Source organism: Bombus flavifrons, chromosome 4 (genome assembly GCF_040668555.2).
Source record: "Bombus flavifrons isolate JBK064 chromosome 4, iyBomFlav1_principal, whole genome shotgun sequence".
In the NCBI taxonomy this organism is placed as follows: domain Eukaryota; kingdom Metazoa; phylum Arthropoda; class Insecta; order Hymenoptera; family Apidae; genus Bombus; species Bombus flavifrons.
Window position 1 is genome coordinate 5463347 of NC_138445.1, and position 21430 is coordinate 5484776.

Below are 21430 nucleotides of genomic sequence, written 5' to 3' on the forward strand. Positions count from 1 at the left end.
AAAAAAAATAAAAACGTCTTAAAAATGGGAATAAAGAAAAATAATTTTAGGTATAATACTTAATATTGTTTATAAAAACATACTATACTTTTAATTGAATTGCTTATTAAAGCATACGTATTTAGTTTTGAAGATATTATTTCAATTAGAACAACAAATAGATCAATGATATTTAAAAACACTTTAGCACTCAATAAATAATATTAACACATTGTTACTACTCCGAACTACTTACTACTCCTACACATTGTTAACTACATTGTACTTCTCCATAATTGTATCATAATTTCTCCCCTTTTTCTTTCGCGGTATGTCTCTCCACGCTGCAGTTTCATATTTTTTTAAAGAATCCGATATTCTCTGATTTCCTCTTATTGTTCCCCAAAATCTAACCTTTTGCGATAATAATTTAGAAGTCAAAGTTACACTGTTGTAAAAATTATCTGCATACACATGATGCCATTCGTTCCGATATTGATCCATTTGATTTATAATGGTACTCTCCAAAATAATACTCTTTTCATAATAAAGGAAAGAATGTAAATATATCATGTCTTCGATTCGCCAATTATTCTATTGAAAATGCCATATTTTATACTTTTTCTCGGATTGTAAACTCGGAATCGAAGTCTTCCTCTCTATGGGATTATGCCTTCATTAAGTGATAGATATGATTTTAAATTTATTACGAAAAAATCTATAGTTTCCTGTACTTTTATTAGCCTGTTGTCATTTGGACGGATAACTGTGTTATTGAAGAAACGGAGGAAAATACAAATTTGCAAAAACCGACGTCTACTCATAATATTGCCAAAAACTGGAATTTCTATAAGTGAATTTGTGGACCAATCTTATTTTTCCTAATTTCCATAATTATTATGAGGGCAAATACTTTCTTCATTTCCGGAATTGTGACATCGATTCATTTAGATCTATGTGCAAAATTTTTATATCTGTGGCTATTTACATTATGATAACGATTTATTTCGAGGACAATTTTTTCAAATAAATTATGTCCAACGAATAAAGACGTGACATCTGTAACAATTTGAGGATTATCTGGAAAGATTTTCACTCCAGCGACATCTTCGAATTGTTCGTTATGTTTTTCTGGATCAAGTTCCGATCAATCCAATCAATTATTCTCTCCTATTTCTGTTTCTTCTTCATTTGATAGTAACGATGAAAGCACGTGTAACAGATGCACTTCTCGTCGTACCGGTCCAATATCAGAGTCTTCACTGTTATATTCATCATCAGCGATTTCTGATAAAATCTTCATAATATCATTTCCTTCGAAAGTAATTCTTCCTCCATTTAAGGATTTTTAAGAAAACATGAGAAATAAAATTTTTACTATTCAAACACAGGAAACCATAGGCTGTTGAGAAACACATGCAATAGTTGCGGAGTCCAAGGAAAGACTAACAAATTTTACTCTCGTCCTGTCGATGCATAGTCATTTTATCAACCATAAAGAAATATCTTTTATCGTGTTATAAACAGAGTTATTACGGTCTGAAGTAAAGTCCAACCGTCAAATCCGTACTTTATCTCTCTACCGTATACATAAGTCTTAGTATCAATCATCGCGACATATAACAGAAAGTTAAATCCATAAACAATTTTTTCAATTCGTGAGACATCTAACATAGCCTTTTTTTAAAGAAATTGAACCATTTATAATATCTTATAAATTTATTTTGAGACAAATATACGAAGATATTTGGTGACATGTTTTCGCATCATCCGTACCCAAGTATAGAACTTGAATAATGCATTTATACTATGATGTATCATTCGTCGCCAATGTGTTAACAAATTAAATTATAATTCAAGGATTTTACAATTCTATAATCCATGATGTTACCCTGCTATGTATTTCTGTCTCTCTTGTTCTTCCTCCTTTTAGCAATGAACTATTTTCTTTCTTCCTTGATGATGACATTAAACCATTTGAATTTGACAGCAAAAATGGCTTTAATTTACTACAAATTGAATGCCGACATGAGTATATAGTTTCACTGAAATGTTGATTTCAAAAAGAAAGGTACAAATTCTACAACCTCTGCCTCAAGTCCATTTTAAAAAAGGGTATAAATGTTGATCTAGATTTGATAAAATTGCAATCAGCAACTCCATCGTATAATGAAGAACCGCAGGTATCAAGAAATACATGGAAAGATACAAATTACCTTATTCCCATCTTTATCTTGAGTTATATAGGTTTTATTCTTTTAGCAACAACATGCACACGTAATGTGTAAGTTCCGATCGACAATCTCCTTGTGACACACATCAGTTAATATAATACTATTGTCGGGGGCACACATACACGCAACATGACTCGCAATATATGTTGATATATATAAAAATATATTAGTTAATAAATAATAACTATACTAATATAATTTAACTATACTAGATCTTGCAATAACGTTGCCGGTTGCGGATTTATTTACTTCTAACTAACGCTTTCTATATTATTCTTTTAATCCAGCTGGAGATGAGACTTGCACAATCTGTGGCGTCTTCTTCAAGACCGATATTTCCATAAGAATGACATATTTGCATTCACCATAATCTACATTAAAAATACAATAGGTTTCTATAAGCCACTAACTTCTTAAAGTTTTCCTACCTCCTTCCATTTTTAAAAAGGTTTCCTATTTTTGTCAAGATTACCACTAGTCTTTTTATATTTCCCATTGTTTATATATCTACAAGGCAATTAAAAAATCCCATTAAAATCAGTGATAAGTCACATTTCCTGTAAATTGCGACTATTATCGATGTGAACTTTACTTTTTGTTACCTCCTTTCAAATCGCTCTATTTAAAAAAAAATGTTTTACATAAAGAGATTTAAAGAATTAGAGGACAGTTTTCTTCAAATCAATCCAAAAATGAGCTGTAGCCTTTTCATGTGGATTAAAATGACGATATGTTGTATTAATTATGTTGTAAAATTTGAAAAAAGGATTGTTTTACCATTTTAGTAGATTTTTGATATAATTTTTTAGTTAATTAATATTTACGCCTCGTATGGTACATGTATCATTGTAACAATTATAAATCTTAACAATTTTTAGTTTTCGGCCCGTACGAGATCCATAATGAAAGAGTTGAAATGATAATGAAAGATTAGAGGTGTACAGATCGTCCCAAGTATCGGGATCCGAAACTTCGAGGCGGGCCGATAGAAATTCGAATAGAATCAGCCCCGATCTATGTAAATTCATATTGCTCCGACTCCCAAAAGTTTTCGTATCCCAAGTCATGACTCGGGTACAAGCTTGAACGAACAGTCTAACTTTGGATCGGCTCGATAAGAGTCCAACTATTAAGAAGAAATAGATAGGAATGCTTCTTGCATGCTAAGTTAACACTATAAAACATTGAATTTTTCGGTGAATCTGTGAAACAGCTACGTCCTTTCCGGTTTCTATAATGTTTTAATATATTGAAAAGCTCAAAATTTTAGACAATTTTTTCCTGTACATGTAACTGTCGGTTAATCACAGTTTCGAAATATTCGCAAAAAATTATCAATACCACTAGAATAAATTGTGCTTATAATTGTGCGTCCATAATGGCGCACGCGTTAGTATTGATTGCTGACCGCCCCTCTTTTTTTTATATAGTTTATATAAACAAAGATTAAGCCACAAAGTACTGTGCGCAACTGCATATGTGAGACTGTAAGAAATATCTGCTATAATTTAATTAAAAATGAATATCATCAATCTATTGTGTGTTGGATTTGGGTTACTTTTTTCAATTCAGCCGCCATGGGCGTTCAGTAACGCTAGCGCAAACAATAACAATTTTTCTAATTCGTACAATAACATCAGTTATTTACCCCCTATTACTTTTATAATTAGTTTGTTATTATTTTATGTAAGCGTTCCCGGCAGCCACAAAGTGGGCGGATTGAAAAACCTACCCTAAAACCAAACCTAATATAGTGATGATATTCATTTTTATTTGAGGTATAACAAACATTTCTTTCAGTCTCACATATGCAGTTGTACAGAAGACGTTAAATTAAAAAAATAGAAGAGGTTCAACTAGTGTACCTTTAATTGTTTATATTTTTCTCTTTTTTATTTTAACTTTGTCGTCTATGTAAAGTTATTAAAAAATTTTGTAATTAATTTAAAAATATTATCAAAATAAAAATAATCCTTCTTTCAAATTTTAAATCTGATGTTTATTCATCTAAGGCTTATCATCACCATTTTTTATATATATTCTCTTAATAGTTTTATTTGGGGCTCTCAAACCAATTCCACCTGACCTTAGTCGAGTCGATGTAAATTTTGATCGGTTTCCACACCCCTCGAAAATGAGAATGAGAAACATTGAACGAGTATGAAATAGTCAAGGAATGTACTTTAAATTCGTTTAGATATAATCATGTTTAGTGTCACATTCATCAAAAAACATAAGCAATTTCATTGATGTATATGACGTCATAATTCTAAATTTAAAAGCATAAAAATTTTATTTTTTATAATCTGATAATTCAGTAGTAACTAGTAATGACCAGCAGTTAGAGATAACGCGCTTGCTCTCTCCCAAGGAGCAGTTCTAAGAATTCATAGGATAACTCTAACCCTATGCCTATTAAGATAAAAATACATCTATTAATCGAGAATTATTACATATTATATATATATTACATATATTATTACAAATATATATGTAATATATATAATACATATGCATATGTTACATATACATATTATATGCTATGGGTTATATATATATATATATCATATTACATACTATATGTTACATATATATTACCTGTTATATAATATGTATATACATATTATATACTAAATATTACATATATATGTATGTGCGTGTATATATTTATATACCATCTATGTCCTACATAGGAACAATATCTACTTCAAATGACAAATCACATAATTGATATGAGATTATTACTGCAGCGGCATCCGCTTTCGAGTTAACTAGCAAAAGAATTAATCTGTATTTAGGAATAATATCCCTTTATCTTTATAATGATGTTCAGAATAAAGTGTTATTTTCAAATAGAGTTCAAATATGATAGTGAAAAGATAACATGTTGCTTCACTTTAATACATTTTCCAAAGCTTTAACACTAAAATATCTTTGGAAACTATCCAAAAGATAGAAATCAAATTAAATTTTTATTTGTTTAGTTTTTCAATTCAATTTTTAATTCTTGTATGATTTGTCAGTAAGTGAATATGTCTAAAATTTAGAATAAGTAGCGGATTTAAATTGTTATCATTTAAATAAACTCATACTTTAACCCTTTGCACTCGGAGCCATCTTAGACGTTACCTACCAGCAATTCGACGCCACTTTATTGCGAAAACGTGAATCTAAGAATCAGTATATTATATAGTATAACTTTGGAACCAAGTATTGTAATGATATTTGATTTACATGAATTTGTAGACGTTGAGGATCATATTTTTTGCCACAAAATGAAAATTTTATTTCTTATAATTTTCTACAGTATGATAAATTTTGAAGCAATTCGCAGTATGCACTGCAGGTTGGTTTATACATGTTTCACAATAATAAGTTGTTTGACGCCTTTCCACCCGGTGTTTTCCTATCAGAACAAACAATACAGTCCAGTTTTTTTTCTCCTACATTGGGAATATGTAATTTGTTGTTCAGTCTATTATCCGATAAAGATGTGAGTGAATATGTTCTTAATTCCCGAAAATTACCTCTCAACTGATTTATAAGACTTTTGACAAACTTGTAATGTGTCATTGATTTTTTATTTTTTCTTCCTTCTGAGGTAAATTACGAAACCACAAAATTATATTTACCAAAAAAATATTACTTTTCCGATTTCCTGACTTATTAATACAGGGATCTATCCGTAACGCTCGACGCTTCAATATGAACCGAGTTCAGCTTTGAAAATCTTTTTGTCCAGTTTTAGACTTGTTTACTTATATCCTCAAATTTCACTATACAGTGCCAGGTATACTTGTATACCAACCTTTCTTCTACAACTCATCCTTAACGCTCTTTTCAAGTGGAGTAGAGAAGCGCTCGAACCGTCGTGAATGTATTTCTCACGTTCTCTTCTGACGTAAAACCTACTGATATTTTCTTCATATATCTTGGCAATTATACCATATTTTGATTTGCTTCTTTGTGCCATTTCAACAGAAAACTTCAGGGAAACATGCATTTCTCAGAAAGTTGCGGTCGAATGAGTTCATCCTCCGTAATCACTAATAAGCTTTGATATCCTCTCAGATAAGACATCCGAGTGGCATGTGAGACTTACGATGTCCCCTTTGAAAAGATATCCGAGTGCAAAAGGTTAAGAATTGAATTTCAAAATTTATAATGTTTATATAATAAAAACGAAACTTCAGACTACAAAATGGAATAAAAATCAAGGCTTAGTTTTTCTCATAGTCCTTAATGTTTATAAATTGTTGAGCATACCCCATTAAAAATGTAATGAAATGTGTTGCACATTTATATCAATTTGTAATATCATTTTAAATTCATCTTTGAAATAAGTTTCATATGTTACATAATACCACATATATTTTTATACTATGAACTATAATACTAGATCAAATACAATAATTTCTTACATGTACAGCTGATGATTCCGTAGGGGATATAGAAAGTGAATGTTCTGAAGCATTTGAGTGATCTGCTTGTGACTGTTCTGATTGCTGCTCTGGTAATTGCTGCTGTGATTGTATCTGTTGAGATTGTGACAAATGCTTTGCATGAGATGTATTAATTCCATGCCTACGTTTCATATGCTTATTATAATTTGGCCAATTTGTAAAATGATGTTGACATTCTAAACAACTATATGGACGTTCGCCAGTATGTTGTCTTCTGTGTGTCTGAAAATAAATTTTAAAATGATATTACTTTTTGCTTTTTAAATAATATTGTATTAGTCATTTAATTAACTTACAGTTAATATTCCTTTAAATCGAAAACATTTACCGCAAAATTCACATGTAAATGGCATTGCACCAGTATGTATTCTGTGATGTTCCCTTAAGGTACCTTTTTCTCTAAAAGTTCTTCCACATACAGCACATTGATGTGGTTTAGCACCTGTATGAACTGTCTCATGTTTTTTCAACTGTAGTGGTGTTTTGAAACTGCAAATAACATTAAATATGTAAACATAGTTACAAGTAAGTTATAAATTATATTTTTTTAATAAACATACGCTTTTGAGCATTGACTGCAATTATATGGCTTATCTGCAGAGTGAGTTAAAAAATGAGCTTCCAGATTTCCTTTCTGAATAAAGCTCTTGCCACACTGATCACATGTAAAATTTCTAACACCAGAATGGATACGTTTATGTGTGACTAAATTTGGTTTTGTTGAAAATCTGAAAAACTTCTTTTATTACTCGCATACTACTTGAACTTTACTTATATATCACCCAAGTATAATGCTAAAATACATGAGGTACTAAAATTATAATCTTGAAGTTTAAGGCCAAACTTTTTTTTATTGTTTTCTCACAAAAAGGATAATATGTATTACAATAAAAAATAATTTGGTATTTACAGCTTAATTAATTAATTAACTCTTGGACTGACAATATTTACAATATTATTATTTATATTTTGTCAGCTTACTTTTATTAAAGCAATTCAGAAGATGAAAATTTAGACAAGTTTATGTACATTCAAGAATTAAAATATAGAATAAAGCAACTCCTTTCAAATGTAAGCTTCAATCAACATCAAAACTTTGTGAAAAATTTCATTATGGTTATAAAAATCAGATTATAAGAATATTTACAGCATAATGGTTGCGACATAAAAGCATGTATATGGACAAGTTCATAGAGAAATATTCCTAAGAATAATTATTTTATACATTTGAAAGAGATATAAAAGCTGAAGAAATTAAATATATTGTAAATATAATATTGAATTTCTAAAATAGTCACATCAGAAAAACTTGTGTAATGCTAAAATAATATTTAAGATAATATCAGATTATGACACATGACTTTTTTGATATTTCTTCTTAAAATTTAAACTTGAATTCTAAAATTAAAGTCAATTTTACAATGTACTTCTTTAGCAAATCTTCATTAATTTAGAGATGTTGATTGAGTCAATCATAATCTGTGTAATATTTTAGTATAGCACATAGGAGATATTTTTAACAAAATAAAATATGAAATTATCAAATGACATATTTTAATCAGTACTTATAAATATTCACAATATAAACTATAAACGTGTGCGTGCGCGCATACACATAGGAAGAATATACATTATAAAGTGATATACAAATAAATAAATTTATATCAATAAACAAAAACAAAATTAATATATATATATACATATGTATATATATAAAGTTATACCTTTTGTCACACTGATCACATGGAAATCTATTTTTCATAGTATCTGGTAAATGACACCGACTATGAATATATAATGCACTTTGTTGTTTAAATGTTTTCCCACAGGTTTGGCATGTATGGGGTCGATCCTTACTATGAATTGCTTTGTGAGAATCTAACACCTTTTTATGTACAAATGATTTTCCACAATCTTCACAACTTTATAACATATATTAAATAGTTTCATTAGAAGATTATGTATATTAAACAGTTTATACATAACTTAATAAACCTGAATTTTACCTGAATTTTGTCTTGTTTTTATGTCGTTTAACATGAGTAAGAAAACCATAATATTTATCATAAACTTTACAACATAAAACACACATATATTTTGCTTGTTGATTGTGAATAGTTTCATGATGTTCTTCTAACTTTTCTAAACTAGGTAATTTATCATTACAATCAGTGCAAAGCCATGGATACCTATTTAAACTTTCTTCTCTTTTACGTTTCAATATTTCTACTGTATGTGCTTCTATAATTTCTAAGTCTGTATCAGTACCTATATTTAAAAATTACAGTGTAAATACAATTTTTCCAATATACTATCTGATATAATTAACATAACTTTTCAGTATAGATATACACAATTAGAACTTCACTTAAGCATATATTAAAATATACATGATACTAATTACTATTTAGTAAAAATAATATATAAAAAATTCGGGACTTATATATTAGTACATATTAAAGTAACAAAAAAACATCAGAGACTGACACCATATCTTCAATTATTCATTAGACCAATTTAAGAATTTTGCTGTATTTTCTTGGTGTAACTTTTTTACTATATACAGGAAATCAGCCTTTTCACCCGAATCACGCCTTCTATTTAACTGCTCATATAAAACACAAGGTATCAACAAATTATACCGTTTCTAAAGACTTATAAATCTGTGTGAAAAACGGGATTTAATTTCGTTCAAATGAAAAGGACTTTTATTGATAGATGTAATTATTGTAAATATTGTGTCTAATATTGTCGTTTTTGTTTTGTGTATTTCATGGGTTGGTTGTTATTTCTGCCATTAATTACAAAAAAATTGTAATAACAAAAAAATTTATAAAAATTGTAATAACATTAGTTTCATCTATACATTGTACACAATATTTTTTTATAAAATAAAACACATCAGTTCATTATAATCATATGATAGATGGAGTATTTACTGTTATTTATTATTATTTTATACTATATTTGGCACTTATAGGTGCAGTATTGACACTGTGAGTGAGAAGATGCTAGAAATACAGAAATAGCAATTGGAAATGATATAAGTACAAAATCGAAGGCAGTTATATGTTATAATATAATATAAAGATATAATATAAAATAACAACTCTATTTATCTGAACCATATAACTGTACTTCATATAATAGGAGCTGACCAATTTTCCTCATTTATTGCTTTTTGTTGATATGACAGGAGCTCATGTTCAGATAAGTGAATTTGACTAACAAGAATTAATTAGGCATTATTAGGCAAATAATTAGGCATTAACTAAAATTTCGTTCCAATAAATGAAGATTATATAAATGGAGTTTTACTGTACTAATATTTCAATAGGGTAGAAAAAAAGCTGTTTTCATCTCTTTATTTTATTTTAGAAAAATCAAGTAATATAGACAATTCGAACCTAAAGTAAAGAAAGATTTATTCAAATTCTAATGTTCATTAGGGACATTTTTTGCTTCGAAATCTGGCAAATTAATGATCAACTGCTCTAAAACTTCATTTATAGAAGTATTCTTGACAAATATAAGATCTTGAACATTGCTACTAGATTCATGAGATGAATGATGTCCAAGATTCTTACACCTTTTCCTACAAGAAAAAGAGATATTTTTTCTCATGATATTAAAGAAACAATGATAAAAAAAGTACCGCCTCCAGACTCTGGCCTTACATGTTCTCAGTTTTGGAAATATTCCATATGGAAATATTGTGTGAGAACTTTGTCCGTTCAAGTCATTTTACTGAATTATAATATTATAAAACTATAATCTCTTATATATAAGCAGCTTTTCTCTTCTAGATTTCGGAATTCGTTTAAACATTCGTGGCATAAAAGTGGATATCTAGAGAAAGGAACCTTTCATTACCAAAATCTGATAGATTGTTGTTTTACAATGCAGGATGATAAAACTCATTGGTGAAATGTATGAGGAGGATTTGTACTTCGATATGCTTGGCATATAAAGAGTATTTATATTTCAAGCATGTTTTTTCGGAACATCGCTATTGTAACAATCACATTGAATAAACTTGCTGTTATCGTCATATATATAATTATAATATATATATAATATAAATAAATAAATATATAAATATATATATAATATAAATATATTTGTATAAATATAGTATATATTTATTTATTTATTTATTTATAATTAGTACTCCAGTGTTTCGAAATATATATATATATATATATTTCTTTTTGAAATAACTAAACTAATTGAAATGACAGGCAGTATACGAAATGCACAAAATAAGAGTAACGATATTACATGGAATAGTTACGATAATTACATATTGTTGGACATCGCTGAACAGAGGATAAATAAAAGCCCTTACTCATCTGAAAAAGATTAAAATATCTCAAAAAAGAAAGAGAGGTGGAATTTAATTTTCTTAAACAATTGATTTATTTCGAAACATTTTCACATAGATTTATAGGTCTTTAGAAAGGTCTCTTGTCCTCTTTTAAAAAATGCAGCAAAATTTTTAAGTTCAGCTAATGGCAATTGTGCACAGTTTTAGCAAAATCTATATGCGTTAGTTACCGATGTTTCATTTTAAATAAATAAAGCTTTAATAGAGCCCTATAATTCAATAATTCTTTAATTAAATATAAGAAAATTACGGAAGTACAGGGACCAGCTGAATAACATGTACAAACGAGCATGAAGTGATCTCTTATGAAAAAATAAGGAAAAAATATAGAACGAAAATTTTTCATATGACGTTTACGAAAAAAATGAGTCTAAAAATTGAATAATATTTGAAGATTAATTCCGTTAATTCCAGACTGGACAGGAGTAAATAGTCAACAGGAAATTATTCAACATGTGAGAGTAAGTTGGAAATGTATAATAAAATTTATTCACAAAATGCGTTGTTTTCCAGAAAAATAAATTTGAAAATTTATCATACGCGTATATTCTTAACTAAACATATCCAAACTCTATTTTCTCGAAAATAAAGCCTTCAATGAAAAAATTTTATTCCGCATTTTTTACTTTCGCATGTAGAATTATTTTTTTGTAACCAGTCGATAATTAATCAAATTCAAGCATACCTGAAAAATGTTTAAACTCGATTTTCTCAAAAACTAACCGCAGACGAAAAAATTTTATTCTATACTTTCTTTTTACTGTTTTATAACTAGTCACTTTATATTCGCTTGTACATGTTATTTGACCGATGACATGTATTATAGATTCTATCAGGATATCTGCGACATTTGCAATATTTACGATTCTGTAAGAAGATATTAAGCATAGATGCTAGTAAAAGAAAACTGTGGCAAAAATTTTTAGGTAATCCTCTGTTTTCATATTTCATGCGATACGTTAAAGCCGAAAAGTCAGTTACATTATTATAGTAATGTTTTATAAAATTATTTTAACTTAAAAACTATGTTTATTGATGATTCTTTAGTCAATTTAAATATTATTTATCATATAAATTCTCAACTCTTTTTGCAATCCTTGTTCAATGATGTAAAGACACGCGATAAATTGAAATAAATAATATAGATATACATATAAGTATTATATAACAAATAATGGAAATGCTATTATAAAATGTTGTAAAACGTAATGTGGTAAATAATGTATGACATATATGTTTTTAGTATATTCCTGGTTATTTTGTTCCGTTCAATCGGCCACAACTTTATCGAGATAAAAACAATTAGCTACCATTCTTTTATATTCTTAATTCGTAATGAAATATTCCAATAAGTTCAGTTAAAGCGGGCACACTACATATGTAAATGATGTAAACATTATAGATATATATGTACACTTTTTTTAATTAATGCCGGATAATTGATAATTGTTTCGTTGTGACTACTAATATTATGAAAAAATATTCTGAACAAAAGTTATTCAATACTCAATTGGAAATAAATTACGGTAATAAAGATTACCAAGAAAAGTTTATTCAATAAAAATTCAAATTTGACTAAGTAACATCGAAACGAATACACAATATCATACACAGTTGCCTTCCTCCAATTAAAAAAATCAGCTTGAAGTGTGATAAATTTTTTGTTGCATCGATCCGGATATCAGTTTCTATATGTTTCCAATTCACCGTCTTGCGTGATTTCTTTTATAATCACCATATAACATATCAACTTCATGGAATTAAAAAAATATTTCATTCCTATAGTAGATAGACATATTAAGATTCGTTTATATATATTTCCTTATTTTTTTATATTATTATATTTATCTATATTTCATTTATATCAAACTGACAAGTTCAAAATGCACTTACTATAACAATACGAGTATATACCATGAGTACGAGACTCAATTTATGACAAGTATTATCATTTATGTTCAGAAAGCTTACTGAATATTTTCATATTTATATGATTATATTTGATTTACGCATTAATTAGGAAATTTATTATACAGGGTAATAAGGTAATTTATTATACAACAGTTCGATTCAACAAGAAAAAATAAGATGAAAATATAGAATAGAACTTTTTCATATAACGTTCCTTTTCCGAGAAGATTTAGTATAAATATTTGATAAGTATAACTAAACTTGGCTGATTCTAGACTGAACAAGAGTAAGAATTAAACTATAAATAAACCAAAAATGTACAAAAGACTCTTTCTAACATGCGTTGTTTTCGAGAAAAATGAATTTGAAAATGTATCATGCGCGTGTATCAGACCAGTATTTAATTGAACATATTCAAACTTTATTTGCTTGAAAATAAGGCCTTAAACGTTTTTGACTTATCTTCATACGTATAATAACCACCTGCTGATGTTTGATAAATTTTCAAAAATATTTTCTCCATTCTCAATTTATCTTTTTGGGGCGACCTACCCTGTATCCACTAGAACTACTCGCCAGTTGCTGATCACCATGTATTTTAAGTTGATTTTATTAAGAAATTATTGGGAAACAGCAACTGTTTATGGCATCGCTGAATTTGTGTAAGTGTCAATTTTGACACTGCATAAAAAGCAATATATGGTGTCATTTAAGAATGTCATGATGATCTCGATTTTTTATTCAATACATTTCTTTGATATTATTATTCCAATTTTTTGCCAAATGAATACTAATTACTTTATTATTCTTTTCGTTAGATTAGCGGAAATGCTTGAAAAATCGTGCCAACCATTACAGAGAACAGCCTGTATACTTTCGGATGAACCGACCATTTATTTATTTGATCATAAATCATAAGTCTGACACATAGGAGTCGGTTAGATAGAAGTCCACTACAAGACAAAAAAGTAGGGACTTTTAACATTTTCTAAGAATATTATTTGAAAATCTTATTTCAAGAAATTCTTATTTAATGAATATTATTTGAAATTACTTGAAAATCTCTATATATGACTTCTATGTAAAATATTTTTCTTATCATTATATTAAATACATTAAATAATATTTGCGATTATTTGTGTAGTTATGACTGAGCACAGATATTCATAATAAGAATAAATTGTCTTTATATACTCTTTTAATTTCAAAATAAATTATAAAAATATTCATAATAAGAATAAATTGTCTTTATATACTCATTTAATTTCAAAATAAATTATAAAAATTAAATTAATATTTCTAACGTTTTTTAACAGTACATTTATTAAAAATTATACTGTTTTATATATCAAGAAACAATACATGCAGGCCAATCAGATTATATATATAAAATTCGCAAAATGATTTTCGTTGTGTACTTTGTACTAATGTTATTCTGATATTCATCTCTGTAAGTTATTTGCATCTATCAACAAAATAACATAAACGATAGATTTAAGGTGGTTTCATAAGAAATGTTGCCCAAACACCCTTTAATAATTGCAAAATTACGAGCTGGAGCTCGGTCTTAATGAAAATACATATCCGTGGTGACGAATAACTTCCCAATAATCTTAAAAATGTATATATAAAGTTCAGGTTATTTTCATTTAAAGTATTGTTGTAAAAATAAACGCCTAATAATATGTTAGTCTTGATCTTGAATTTTAAGGTCAATTTTTTTTATTTGCATCGTATTCTATTCATTACGAGGACTAAACTTATTAAAAGAACCATGGGTTACAACTCAGCTGTTCTCCTAAAAAATGATGTTAAAGTTGTACTTACACTTATATTGACAGTATTTACAATGTTTACATTTACTGTTTTACATTACTGTTTTAGCTGCAGTTTGTAAATCGAAAAAATCGAGTTGGAAGTTTATGAAGTTTAAATTGTTTTATGAAGTTAAGATTAAAAAAACTTAAAAGAATATTTGTTGCTTTCTAAGTAAAATTTTCATCATATAGTCATGGATTTACATTCTTTATACGAATGAAACATACATACATGAACTGATTAAGTACATTTTTTTTGAAAAATGGAGTTACAACAGTTAAAATTTAGGATGGCGGTTTTGCAATCAGATAGAAAGTAAATAGCATTGTATTAATGAGGAAACAGGAAATATTCTTTAACACATGAAATACCTCGCTTTCAATAAAATGAAATACCTAACTTCATGATTTCAAATTATTACAAAATTACTTACTGCATAAAGACTTCCAACAAGAGTTCAATGGTGCCAAAGAAGCGACTTGATATTAGATTTTTGCAGCTGGGGGTGTGAAAGACTACTAAGACACTAAGTGGGCTTTACCAAAAATGTTTATACACCCTGCACATTATTCTACGACGTTATTAGTTCACTTTCGTTTAATAATTACGCAATTAAAGACTTAAAACATATGTATCTATGTAATTCCAAAATTTTATATACAGAATCTATTGAAGTATTACATAACTTTCTGCATTAAAATAAACGGATTTTCTTCAAAATGCAAAAAAAAATTGTGTTTATTTTAGTAACTATGTTGCTTTTTCGAATGTATGGTTTCTTCCTACAAATACTTCCATCTTAGTATGGTTTTCGATTGAAATTGCTAATCATTAAGATGGAATCTATGTGAATGTTTTTCTGTATATAGTAATGAATTAGTTGTTCTATTCTTATTTGATTTATAATAAATACACAATATATCCATTTTATCTTCAGTTACATAATGATACACTGTGTGAAACAATGATTTAATTAGTAAGTAAGACAAATACAAATAATACTTTTAATAATAAACAGAAAATGAATTCGACACAATTGTTACACATTACTTTTTTTTATATGGGTTTTAACTATGAATATTTGCAATATATCAACAATCATATATATAGGTATATATAGATTGTATTTGTCTAATTTCCATGAATATACAAACAACAATGAAATAATCTGATTATTGATTGGATTACATGTACAATTAAAAGTGCTTTTTAATACAAAGAATTCTATGCTTAAAATAGAATTTCACAACTTTATCTAATAAGTGTAGCGCTACAAAATATTTTATTAATTTTCATATTTTAATAAACGAACTCAATTATGTTGCAGACTATTGGTTTGTTTCAATAATCACCTTCATATAACATAATAATATTATACATACATCAATAATCATTTTATTATTACGTGGAGACCATAAACAATTTAAAAATATATTCCAGCTATCATATTGTAAAATAGTAAAAGCTTATCTTTCTTCATTTTAATCGTAAATCTCTCTCTTTTAACCAACTATGAGAAAAATGCTGGGAGTTAAAATGGTGTGAACATCCTGTGTATATATGTATATATTCAAAACTTTTTGGTAAACAATAAATAATTTAGAGATATTATATGTGTCAAATAGAAATTACACTTCTTTGGTGTAGTTTTCACAGAATAGATCAAATATGTATAGTATTATGAACTGTTTTCTTAGAGACTACTGCAAAGAGAGATATTGACTTTACTTGTTTTTACTTTAGTGGATTACATGGGTTAATCATTAATATGCAAATAAACTTTTCCAGAGTAACTATTAGAGTGACTAGTATGGCAGAAGAGGTAGAGGACCTCTAATAAAATGTATAATATAATACATCTAATAAAACTACTCTGTAATGAAACACACCTAAAATGAGAGGCATTTATCTTAAATGAAATGTGGTATTAATTTTTATTTATCAGAATAATTATTATCCTAATGGATAGTATTTATTTGAAGCATTCTTTTACATTATCTATAAATAAAGTTGTATAGTGAAAAACAAAATTGGATTCTAAGTACAATTATAAGCAATTATTTTAACTATTTTGATTCCATTTACAAGCATGTTCTTCTATTTGTTTTGTAACTGAAAGAATTCTTTGAAAAATTGAATATGAATCAATCATCCTTCTTCATCATCATTCTTTGAAAATGAATAAGGTTAGTCTTGTTTAAATCTTCCAGACAAGTAAACAAACAGTTCTGTTCAATTAATAGGATTATGTAAAGCACAAAGCTCTGTATAAACAATGAAGAAAATATGAAGTATGTATGAATGGAAACAAAATAATAACAAAGGAAATATAAACGTAGGAATACATATAGTATATCTATCAATTACTTCATTAACTGTTCTTAAATGTTTAAACCAGTATTTTGAAAAACCTACTAATTGTTTACAAGACCAAAGGCATCATTTCGGATATTTAATATAATGATTCTCAATGTAAAATGTGTTTTGTTTTCCTTTCCTTTTTCACATAAAATTTCTCTTTAGAGAAGCATTTTTTGTCAAAACTTTTTAATTATTAGAATTTATCAGTATGAAAGAAAATGTTTCAAGTAAATGTTATTCAGTTTAATAAAAACTATCCATAAATGGCAAGAAATTAATGCCTTATTCTACTTAATATAAATAAGGGTATTCATTTTGTTTCACCAGTAGACATCCTAGAAAAATGTATTACCATTATACCATTATCTACCACAATCTATTCAATTAAAAAAAATAATGTTTATATCTATAAGTTTTTGTAAGCAGACGATGGTTTTTGAGTATATGTTTTAGATCCTTGTAACTTTGGTTATACTTGTATTAATATTAATATTTTTATTAAAATCATTAATATCTACTTTCATTCATCATACTATAAGCTAATAAATTTTTAAGATATTTTAAAGTCTTTATAGATAGTTTTTATATGTGTATATTACTTGCTATTATAATGATTATATTTACCTGTCATATAATTATCTGGAATTTTAATATTTGTTTTCATATCTATATTTTTATGTTCTTTTTTTAAATCAGCACTTATGTATACGTCTGGGTCCTCCATTTTTTGACTTTTTCGTTTTAATTTTTTTCTAGTTTGTTTAAGCGGTGTTTTTTTAAATTGAATTTTACATTTTTTTTGTTTCACATTATCTTGAGGTTCTTCATTTTCATATTTTTGATGGTTATCATTTTTATTTTCTTCAATAAAGTAATTACGTGAAGCATTAGATGTATCATGGATATAATTTGATAAATGACATTCAACAATTCCTTCGCCAATTTCTTCCTTTGGAAATGCAATAGTTTTATCAATAAAATTTATATTTGATTCCAATGGTTGTGGCTCAACTTTAGGGTCTAGAAGTAATTGTCTTAAAGACACTTGCGCTTGATTGGTTTTCTCAAAAAATTCACTACACTGATTCAATAAAATACAACAATCTATACAAACTGTAAGTGGTAATCCATCATTAGTTAATACCTGTAAGCAGTATTTTAGTTTAAATATTACTACAATATACATATATATTCATAAATATAGACATTAATCCAATAATACTAAAACGTAATATCAGATTAAAAGTCGAAAGAAATTATATTTCATTAGGACAAACAAAAAAATAGAAAAAATTATTAAATTGATTGCATTAAAAAGAATTATAAATAAGGGGGAGCTATTTTTACCTGAATTTGTAAACATTTAGCAATTTTAGCTTCTATGGCTAATTTTTGTCCTTCTGCTTCGTAAATTCCAATAAAATTCTCTTTGGTTTCGGCGCAGAGCCGGCAAAGTTCCGACTCTGTCATGATTCACAAACAAAATTCGAGAACAAGTTCCGCAATACAGTACATTGTTAAACAAACAATTAATGCAATCACATCATCTCACATTTATATTGTAATATGTGATAAATAGAAAATTGTGAACGCCAAAAAGGATAGTGGACATATTGTTTCTTTGCACAAGAAAAACAAGTTATTTTGTAATACACGTACAGAGTTTGTTAGTTAATTACATTTATGGAAAATCATAACAGATTTTTATGAAATAATTTAATCAGTGTGTGTAATAGATTGTTCATTACATTATATATGAATGAAGTACACAGTTGTTTCATTACATTCCTTGAAAAAATGTGCATTTGTATATATAAGCGTGTTTATAGCATTGCTAGGGATTTTAAGGTCGTACCACACGTCGATATATAAAATTTCGATCACTGGTCAATCCTAATATTTTATCTTATAGATTTCTTTCTGATGGCTGTGAATGATACATATTTGTAACAACATTCTAAGCTTATTCTATGTATTTTTATATATTAATAAAATATATAACGTTTTTTTCATACTATATGGGCAATACATACATACATATATATATATATATATATATATATATATATATATATATATATATATAAATACATATAGGTATATATTAACCTTATTTTCTCCATGTAAAAAATATTTTTAATTCTTTTTATGCACCTATAATATATTCTATATGTCTGTTAAGGATGTGCGAAATCACCAACAATGATTTATCACATCGATCGCGATTTTTATATTTTGAGTGAACTTACTCATTGTGATCGTAATTCACGACCTTGAGTGAATTATTTTTTATGAAATACTGCAATATAGTTTTGCATAAAAATATCTATATGTACTGTAAATTTAAAATGACGTCACGTCTTCCTCATATAACGTAAATTTACTTTATTGAATATTAAAAATAGAAAATAATCAAATTTTCTTTCCTTTATCTTATTTCATTATTTTAATAAGAATTAATTCTTTGGTAAATGTACAGATAGAACTGAACTTCTCCGATTCTGATGCATTTTTATACATTATATTTATATATTATACATTACTTATATTTTTAATATGTAGTGAGAAGCATGATTCTGAACAACTTTTTTTCTAAATATGTTACTGGCGATTCGTCTTAATTTTTAAGATATTTGCAAAAAAACTTGCTGCTACTACAGAAAATTGAGCGTCTGTGGTAGCATATACATCTAAATTAGTTGCCAGCAACCGGATAAAATAACCCGATCGAAATCTTCTGTTCATGTATACAAACGAGGGTGGGGCGAGCTTGAATATTCGAGATGAAGGTTTGTGCACAACGCTTATATACGAAGCTGTAAAAATCTCTGTATAACTCAATTAAAAATGATTATCATCAGTGTACATATTGAGTTTGGGTTTGGATAAATATGTTTCAATCCAGCCACCGCGAGGCAGTCGGCAACGCTTACATGAAATATATATGTAAATGTAATAAGTATTCTATTTCGAAAAATAATATCGATTACATATTCACTCATTAATTATGTTTATAATTAATTTCTTATTATTTTATACAAGCGGCGACCGGACTGAAAAATCTAGTTCAAAAACAAATCAATACAGTGATGATATTTATTTTTAATTGAGTTATAAAATATTTTTTGTAGCCTTGTATATGCAATTGTGTAGGGGCATTTAAACTCGCCCAACCCTCGTTTATAAACAGAAGATAAGCAGCTGGTGGCCGGCAACTAAATTGACGTATGCGCCGCTACAGATGCACAACTATAAACAGAATTCACTGTAGTGATACTGACTGTTTTTGTGATTATCTCGGAGAAAAATTTATCTTGAAGGCAATTGATCTCAGGAAACCTTTTTTTTTTTTTTTTAATGTACATGAAATGATCTCAGAAATCGATAGAAACAAATTCCACTACAGCAGAATGAGAAAGCGAAAGGTATTGCATTTTACGACTAAGCAAAACTGATTATGTCTATACTTTAGTCAAGCGCCTGAATGAAAAATAAGCTTTTCATTTGGACATCAAAATATAAATCTTTCAGAAAGCGTACAAGCTTGGAAGATAAACTGAGATAAGCTCATACATTTGTATTATACAAGTTATACAAATTTAAGATTTCCCGTTTCGTAAGTTAACAAATTGATTGTGCGAAAGCTAACAAACGGATCAATTCGAAATCTGACATATTATTCTGGTATGACTAGTACTGACTTATCACAGAGTCTTGATATTATAATTATAGAATTCTAACTAAAGTTGTAAACGATCTAAAAAAAAAAAAAAAAAAAAAAACGGACTTATTAGCAATGACTTTCTATTGATACGTTTTATGTATGATTAATAGGTTGTAAGACAAAGCAAAATGTAAAAAGAAGTCGTATGTTGTACGTTTAATCGATATTTTGTTTATGACAAGGTGGAGGCAATTTATTTTAAAGTCGCTTATTTTGTTCTAAGTATCGTTCCGAATCAGATTGTGCGAAAACATTTCTACAATTTGTTCCCGAAATCACTTTTTTTTAGACCTAATTCGATTGGATTAAAAGAATTTTGTGTCATTCAAGTATAGATACAGATAAAAAAAATTGTCATTTTTTATATATCTGTTCTATTCTATGACGTCTCCTCTCCCGTGTTTTTAGATAATATATACTTCAGATAATTATTTTTAAGGAAAAGAAACAACGTCAGCTTCGACAGAGACATCTTGAAAACTGACGATTCGATAGTCGGGCTACAATAACAGTGTGGCTTTGTCGCACGACTGATCGACCTCGGTTAACTGTA

The 21430-nt window shown here is 27.6% G+C and overlaps 1 protein-coding gene across 8 annotated transcripts in view; it reads right to left on the reverse strand.

Moving 5' to 3' along the window:
• The window catches only part of LOC138178739 (zinc finger protein 320), a 32160-nt gene extending 13181 nt beyond the window's left edge, over window positions 1–18979 (reverse strand). For 2 of the 8 annotated variants that reach the window (XR_011172797.1, XR_011172796.1), the window contains exons 1-8: window positions 18501–18979; window positions 17778–18297; window positions 8683–8944; window positions 8401–8598; window positions 7237–7404; window positions 6973–7165; window positions 6635–6898; window positions 89–3339 (exon numbers count right to left, since the gene is read on the reverse strand). Coding sequence is in view for 4 of the 8 variants with exons in the window: in XM_069110941.1 (XP_068967042.1) it covers window positions 3277–3339; window positions 6635–6898; window positions 6973–7165; window positions 7237–7404; window positions 8401–8598; window positions 8683–8944; window positions 17778–18297; window positions 18501–18623 (1791 nt within the window). In the remaining 4 variants the exon portion in view is untranslated. Of the gene's footprint in view, window positions 1–32; window positions 3340–5227; window positions 6324–6350; window positions 6408–6634; window positions 6899–6972; window positions 7166–7236; window positions 7405–8400; window positions 8599–8682; window positions 8945–17777; window positions 18298–18500 lie in introns of those variants that run through there. The other 6 variants (XR_011172798.1, XM_069110941.1, XM_069110943.1 and 3 more) reach the window with 6 other exon arrangements.
• Window positions 18980–21430: the final 2451 nt, after the last annotated feature.